General features: G+C 35.6%; 1 protein-coding gene across 1 annotated transcript; it reads right to left on the minus strand.

Moving 5' to 3' along the window:
* Positions 1-5,835: 5,835 nt before the first annotated feature.
* LOC104226564 (probable membrane-associated kinase regulator 4) lies at positions 5,836-6,909 on the minus strand. The gene has a single exon (XM_009778590.1). The coding sequence runs from the start codon at positions 6,907-6,909 to the stop codon at positions 5,836-5,838; it is 1,074 nt and encodes a 357-aa protein (XP_009776892.1).
* Between the last annotated feature and the right edge of the window lie 1,608 nt (positions 6,910-8,517).

An 8,517-nucleotide genomic window follows, 5' to 3' on the forward strand; every position in this document is an offset into this window, starting at 1 on the left:
GAATCCTGCTGTTCTCCTTGAAGATCAATGGGTTCCCCACTTTAAGGATTTCAACACTGCATCAAATGGAATCTTGACTACCACCGTCATCAGAAAGCACCCAGTCACAATTGAGTTCTTTCCAGGATTGAAGTATATAACCAAACTGATAGGGTCAAATGTACCAGGGAAAGATCTTATTGTTGGATTCGACATTTTCAAACAACTAAAAGATCAACTCAAGATCAAAGCTAATGGAATAACCTTCAAGAAGCAGTTCAAACCTTATTATGAAATTCCAAGGCTATTCCAAATTACCAACGATGAATAAATCAAGAAGATTGAACAAAATCTCATTGAGCATTCATGTGCTAAACCCCACAAGGATTTTATGAAGAAAAGAAAAAACCCGCTATGGAAGAACGAAGAGTTTTTTGTCAAGTTCCCTTTCAAGAAGAATGACAACATCAATCTAACAAATGCCAGTCATTCATGCATGAATCCAGATCATCTTCAACTTGCAAAGAAAAAATGTGAAGAACTTTTAGAATTTGATCTGATAGAGTTGTCAGATTCACAATGGGCATGCAAAGCATTTTATGTCAACAAAAGAGCTGAGCAGACAAGAGGAAAACTCAGGTTAGTCATTAACTACCAGCCACTTAACCATTTCCTCCAAGATGATAAATTCCTTATCCCACTTAGCCAAGGCCAAATATTTTTCCAAGTTTGATCTTAAATATGGATTTTGGCAATTGGGAATCCACCCCGAAGAAAGAGCCAAAACGGAATTTTGCATCCCCGACCATCACTTCCAATGGAAAGTCATGCTTCCATTGCACCCTCCTTATTCCAATTAAAAATATTTAATTGCACCCTCCTTATTCCAAAAGGCCATGATAAAAATATTCCAGCCCATCCTCCATACCTATTTAGTTTAAATTGACAACATCCTGTTATTTAATGATACATTGGAAGAACATGTCAACTTGCTTTGTCAATTTGAGGCATTGTACACAGTACAGAATCGTGCTTTTAGCAAAAAAGATGGTTCTTGCTCAAAAAGAGATTGATTTTCTCGGAATGCATTTTGTCCAAGGTGCATACAGTCCAGGACCCCATATATATCAGGAACTACTCAAATTTCCAGATACCAGCCCCACAACAAAGCAAATCCAACAATTCTTGGGTGTAGTAAAATATGTAAGAGATTTCATCCCAAATATCTCTACATACATTTCTCCGCTCACAGAGATGCTCAAGAAAAATGCTCCATCATGGGGAAAGAAACAAGATGAAGTAGTCAGGGAAATAAAGGAGATATCTAAAAATGTTAAGTCCCTCTACATCCCTTTAGAAGGCAAGAAGATACTACAAACTGATGCCAGCAATGAATATTGGAGTGCCATTCTATTTGAAGAAAAAGATGGACAGAGGAAAATATGCGGATATGCCAGCGGAAAGTTCAAAGATGCCGAGCAACATTATCACTCCACTTTCAAGGAAATTTTTGCAGTAAAGAATATAATCAAGAAATTCAATTTTTTCCTGATTCATACAGAATTTCTGATAGAGATGGATATGAAGGCCTTCCCAAAGATTATCCAGATAAATGGAAAAATTATTCCCAATTCTCAAATTCTCAGATGGGCTCAATGGTTCTCTCCATACAAGTTTCAAATCAAGCACCTGAAAGGAAAGGATAATATTCTCGCAAATTTTCTATCTCGACCGGAAGAATTTTCAAAGAGATTTTCCCTAGCAAAGATGATGTCAAAGCAAAAGTTGATCAGCCACATCTTCATATTTTCAAATGTACCAGGAACAAGTTCATTAAAACTAACGGATCATCCACCGGAGTTATTCAACCTTATGGATCCCTTTGATTTATCAATTTTAATGGAAAGAAGAACTTATTATGAGCTCCAAGTTTTCCAACAATATGAAGGATCCATTCTTAAGCCTTATGGAGTCAACCCAGAATATCCATTCTGCCGTATATTCATAGCACAAGCCAAGGATTTTCCCCAAGAACTATTATGATTTTTCTGGTACCTATGACATCAATATTATATTTTCATGGAATTCAAATGCAACATCTTCAAATATTTTGATAACATTGAACCATCTCTTAAAGTATTTTTACTATGGTTCAAGCCTAGAAGATATTGGATAAAATGTTTCAACAATTCCTACACAACAAAGTTATTTATGTGCTATAGGTCAGTGAAGATTATTAATGGAAAAGTCCATGCGCAAGCAGAGGCATCGTTCTGGTGGAAATTTTCCGTGTCCATTTTATCCATGGAAGAAGAATATAGCGAGGCATAAAGAATCCTTTTCCAACAAAACAGGTGCATCCCGAGAGAGATATGACCAAAAGATTGGGCAAGCTAATTATACCAGCACTCATCCGCTCTGGGAAAGGGTCCGGGAAGTAGTAAAGGAATATCAAACCCCATACGAGGTCATCCGATAAAAGATCACTCACGACATTTCCAGATTAAGGTTTGCGGATGACATCTCAATCCAAAGGAGAAGGAACGCAGTGAAGAAGGACCATCAAGTTCCAGGCGTTACTACAGAAGGTCTTTGAAAAGATGCCTAGAAGACAAACCCAGAAAATTAATGGAAGATAATTATCTAAGTCTCTGCTAATCCCACCATAATCCTACATTACCTACCAAAAAACCCTAAAAAATCATCTACCCATACCAAGATAAATTTTTACATCTTTCTATACTATCCGGACCCCACTTTCACATGCTTTCACATGCTTAGTCACATGCAACACCCTACTTTCACATGCCATCACATGCTCCCGCATACTTTCACATGCTACACCATGTATATTTCACCTCTTTCACTTATTTTGAGGAGCTTTTTAGTTGCTTTGCCTAAGGTCCTTCACATGCCAAAGGGACCCACTTGTAGATACGTTTGCTATGTAAGATAGGTTTATTTTATAATATAGGTTTGTATTGTAATAAACTCCTAGTCCTCTGTAAAGGAGGCCATGTAGTAGTTGTAAGATCATTTGGTAACCTTTGTAAATCCTTTGTGATATATTACATATGGGTTCTTTCTAAATTTTTCTCTTGTTCTTTCTTTCGAATGGATGGAAAGGCCGGTCCATGTATGAAAATAGAGTAAGAATACTCTTTGAAAATTAGCTTATTGTAGTACGAAAGTTTTCTGAGGTATAAACAGCTAATGTTGATTATAGTACAAAAGTTTTTTGAGTTGTGTATCTTGGCAAGCCGTCCCTTATGGGCTGTTGAAGCCAGCTCCTTTGTAGGAAATCATTTGTGACTATAAGCAAATTAACTGTTTGTGTAGCTTGACAAGTCATCCCTTATGAGTTATTGAAGCCAACCCTTTTCGTAGGAAAACTTTCATATCTATGATTTAATTTGCATACTTGGAGTCTCTTGCTCTGTTCTTTATACCATGGTATCAGAGCCACGGTATAGTTCCACATATCGTTTTTATGTGCCGACAAAATTTTAGGCGATTTGGGTCCGGTCTACCGGATGCATGCAGATGGCGTGGACTATAGCACACGAAAATCTAGAAATTGTCCTAAATTCCTTTTTTTGGCCCTAAAATGACAAAAAATGAAGAATGGTCATGGTGAAGCGATGACTATTATTCATCGGATCATTTTTATGATCCCACAAAATTTTAGGCTGTCCGAAGCCAGATACCCGAATTAATGAAGATGACATTAGAAATGACCTATTGTTCATCAGGTCATTTTCATGTGCTATAGTCCATGCCATCTTTATGAATTCAGGCGATGGGTTTCGAATCATCCAAGAGTTTGTGGACCCATCAGAATCGACCTAATGAACAATAGTAATTACTTTGCCATAGCAGTTCCTCTTTTTTTGGGCATTTAAGGGTCATAAACAGGAATTCTAGACGACTTCCTATTTTTCGTGTGCTAATGTCAACATCATCTTCATGAATTCGGGCGACAGGCGACATGCTTAGAATCGTCTAAGATTTTGTGGGCCTATCAGAAATGACGTAATGAACAATAATCATTTATTCACCACGATCTTTCCTCATTTTTAGTATTTTAGGACCATAAAATAGGAATTCAGGACGATTTCTAATTTTTCATATGCAATTGTACACATTATCTTCGTGAATTCGGCGGCTCCGAATCGCCTAAAATTTTATGGGCTCATAAAAAATGACCTAATGAACAATAATCATCGTTTCACCTTGATCGTTCCTTATTTTTGGTACTTTAGGGTCATAAATTAGGAATTTAGGATGATTTTCAATTTTTCGTGTGCATTTTGTCCACGTCATGTTCATGAATTTGGGCGACAGACTCTGAATCGCCTGTAATTTCTTGGGTCTATTAGAAATGACCTAATGAACAATAGTCATTTCTTCACCACGATCCTTCCTCATTTTTGGTATTTTAGGGTCATACAATAAGAATTCATGATGATTTCAAATTTTTCGTGTGTTAATGTCCACACCATCTTATGAATTCGCGCATCGGGCTTTGAATCGCCTTAAATTTTGTGAGTACATCGGAATTGGCCTAATAAATAATATTCATTACTTCGCCATGTCTGTTCCTAGTTTTTTGGCATTTTAAGGCTATATAGTAGGAATTCAAGATAATTTCTAATTTTTCTGGTGCTAATGTCTATGCCATCTTCATGAATTTGGGCAACGTGCTCTGAATCGCCTAAAATTTTGTGGGCTTATCGAAAATGACTTAATGAACAATAGTCATTGTTTCGCGATGGTTGTTCCTTACTTTTGCTGTTTTAGGGCCATAAAACATGAATTCAGGACGATTTTCAATTTTCATTTGCTAATATCCATGCCATTTTCATGAATTCGGGCAACGAGCTCCAAATCACCTAAAAATTTATGGGCCCATTAGGTCGTGACCTAATGAATAATAGTCATTGCTTCGCCATGATCGTTCCTCATATTTTGGTGTTTTAGGGCCATAAAATAAGAATTCAGGACGATTTTTAAATTTTCATGTGTTAATGTTCACGCCATCTTCATGAATTCGGACGACAGAGTACAAATCGCCTTTAAACATATAGTTGAAACTTCAGGTCAAGTTGAAGGGATATTTATGTATTTTTCCTAAAGACAAATCCTCGTTTATTTTTCTTTTGATATTTCAAAGGTAGGATTAATGTGCTTGGAAACTACAATATGCCTTTGCCATGCATATTATGGATTTATATGAGTGCTCAATATAATATACAAATTTATAAAGGAGAAGAAATTGTGAGTAAAGCTCCAACTGAGCTAATTAGCGACAGAGAGAAGAAGGGAAGAAGAGAAATTATTTCTATTATTCTGAAAAAATGTATTGAATACATACCAGTACAAGAATATATATAGGCACATTCCTAATCATCACTTAATTAAGCTAAGTGACCCCAATTAGGTGCAACTAATTCTGACAAATGTAACTAATAGTGACAGCTGGCTAACCGTCTCCTAAACACAGTTAACTATTCTCACAGAAATATACCATAAGACGACAAGTTAGACTATAACAATTATTACATCTCAAACCCAATTGCTCATTAGTTATGTTCCTCGTTTAAATTCACCTCAGGTCAAAAACATAACATGAGGCAACTATAAAAAATTTAATTTGTCCCCCCCCCCCTCTCCTCCCCCATAAAAAATATACGATATTATTTTCCCAACTCACAGATATAAGCGCTATGGTATAGTATTGATTGGCATGCTTTGGTGTAATGGGGGGCTGGAACCAAAGAAAGACTTTTCTAATCGTCAAAATTATCTCCCCCAAAAAAAATCCAAATTTAAAAAAGAAAATGAAAAGAAAGGTTTCTAACCCCTGCAAAGTCCTGATCTTTCTTGTTCTTGAAAGATCAACTTGGAAGCTGACACTGAGCTGCCAAGTCCAAGCTCACTTCCATTACTCTTTCTTGAATGGAACTTCTGTTGTTGAGAATTTTTACAGTGAGCAATTGCAGCCTGAATTGGATTCTCATCTTCAACCTCGGAATAATACACATTTCTCCTCCTCATTAACAAATTATGCACATCTTGATTAATCCCATTTGAGTTATTTGAGGAGCCACAAGAAGAAGAAGAAGAAGATTTAGATGTCAAGAACCTTTTAATAGCTCCTGAGAATGATGACTTTCTTTGATTATATGCACCTTTATTATGAATAATTTTCCCAAATATTTCATTCTTGGCTACTAATTTAACACTATTATTAATCAAACACTTGAGATAACCTTTTGAAGACTTAATTTTTGAATCAAATGAGAGGTTCTTGATAAGCCTAAGCTTTCTTGAAGTCCACTTTGATTTTCTTGAAATAATTTCATCATCTGTTGAGTAGCCAAACAAGTAATCTTGTGGATTATTGAGTTCACAACTAACATTACAAGATTGGAAAAATGGGGTGTTAAAAGATTGTTCAAGATCATCAAAACTTTTGCTAATATGAAGAGATTTGTTTTTGCTTGAATTGCGAAGGATATTGCTTACACGAGCTGAGGGTCTTTCAGAAACATCCTCTCTACCTGCATAAGATAGGGGTAAGGTTTGCGTATTCGCTACCCTCCCCAAATCCCACCTGTGGGAATAGATTGGGTATGTTGTTATTGTTGAATTGTGAAGGATATTCTCAAGCATTTGTAAACGAAAAGGGAGGTGAAGTGGGAGGAGTTTGCCATTGTAAAAGAGTTCATCAGCTGTAGATATTGATGTATTAGTGTCTTTACTATCAATAAAATTACTAGACAACATTTGGAATTCAAATTCTGATGATCTTGGTGCTTGTGGTGGAGAGTTGGTTTTGAAATGGAACAAAGAAATGGTGGAATTTGATGAGTTAATTACCTCCAATTCTATGTAATCTTCTTCTGCATTATTTTGTGCATCTTCCATTGTAAAATCACTCTTTCTCTCACTCTCACTCTCACTATGTGTGTGTGTGAGTTAGAAAGTGTATTGAGTTTAAGAGGCAAATGAAAGAGAAGGGGGACATTTTAAAGATGAGCAAGATTTCACTCTTAGTGTAAAAAGAATTTTTACGCGGGTAGTGTATATAAGTTAAATTCGAAAAAATGGGACAACAACGACAATAATACATTCAAGAATTTTCGATAGATATAATTTTTCTCAGGATATAAAAGGGTCCTGTTCCTTGGTCATAAAAATGTGTATACTTTTGTTAATCTATATACATCAATAATGTAAATGATTTTTATGTGATCACATCATATTTACCTATTGTATCAGATAATATGTCATATTTTCAAGAGTACAAATCTCACTTTTTATGAAAGGTTACTTACAAAGGCGTATCTAAGATTTTAAAAACATGACTACACCATTATGTTAATTCAAAAGGGCAAGGGAATTAGGAATTTATTTATTTATTAATTATAAAAAAATTAATTAAAAAGATCTATATGGATATCGGACCCCTTACCCGAGGGACAAAAGGGACATTTAGTCATTAATGCACTAGAATAATAACTTGAGCATGGGCAGCTACAAGTATATTTAAGTATATAACTGAAAAATTAGTACTCTATGCATAGCCTAGGGGGAGAGCATGTGTGCATGTACCCCTCCCGCCTCCACATAAATCCTTCCCCGATTACTTATAAATATTTTTCGTGCTAAATATTATGTAAATTTTATTTTAACAATATCAAAAGATTCATGTCCAAATTAAGGTCGAAAATTAGAACCCCGTACCCGAATCTTTGGTTATTTTATTAAATAAAGATATACTAAGATCGAATAACAATTCTACTGTTTTTGGTTAAGGCTCATTTAGAACACTGTTACTCGTGGAGTTATGTACTTTCTGGACCTACGTATTAAAAGTCTCTTTAACAATTCAAGGTGGCTGAACAGAATACATTTAGAACATATTAATTAATACATCAAAATATTGCTAGACCCCCACCCAACACATTTCTTTTTTCCTTACAGGGAATTAAGTCTAGCCTACGACAATGACATAATTAGCTCATCTGTATACTTAATTTCCTAGTTGAAACTTAACTAACTCATTAATGTTATCTTCATTACGTTATTTAAGCGTGGTAGAGGTATAGGTGCAGATTGAACTTCTTGATGGTTCTGTAACAATTGTTACTAAGTCATTTAACCAAATTTGAAATTTAAGCTGTTTCAAATATTACTGCTATGGCCTCGTGTACGTGTTCGATGTACCACAACAAATAGTTCGGGCTAGCTAGCTTTCGGACCGGTAATCGAAAAATAGCTAGCATTTGCAAATTCATTGAAAAATAGTCACTGTTTTGCTGAAACACGGGAAGTTCCAGCATATTGCGGGATTATGAAGTTCATGTGTATAAACTTCCAGCATATTATGTTGAAACTCCAGCACACGGAAAGTTCCAGCATAATATGCGGGATTATGAAACTCCTGCATATAAATTTCCCGCATATTATGTTGGAACTCCAGCACATTATGCTGGGAGCTCATATATAAGAAATTCGAACTTTAGCATAATA

This window comes from Nicotiana sylvestris, chromosome 4 (assembly GCF_000393655.2).
Source record: "Nicotiana sylvestris chromosome 4, ASM39365v2, whole genome shotgun sequence".
Classification (NCBI taxonomy): domain Eukaryota; kingdom Viridiplantae; phylum Streptophyta; class Magnoliopsida; order Solanales; family Solanaceae; genus Nicotiana; species Nicotiana sylvestris.

What these genes read in the sequence shown, in the direction of transcription:
- LOC104226564 (XM_009778590.1), bottom strand. Translation starts at nt 6,909, where the DNA reads ATGGAAGATGCACAAAATAATGCAGAAGAAGATTACATAGAATTGGAG.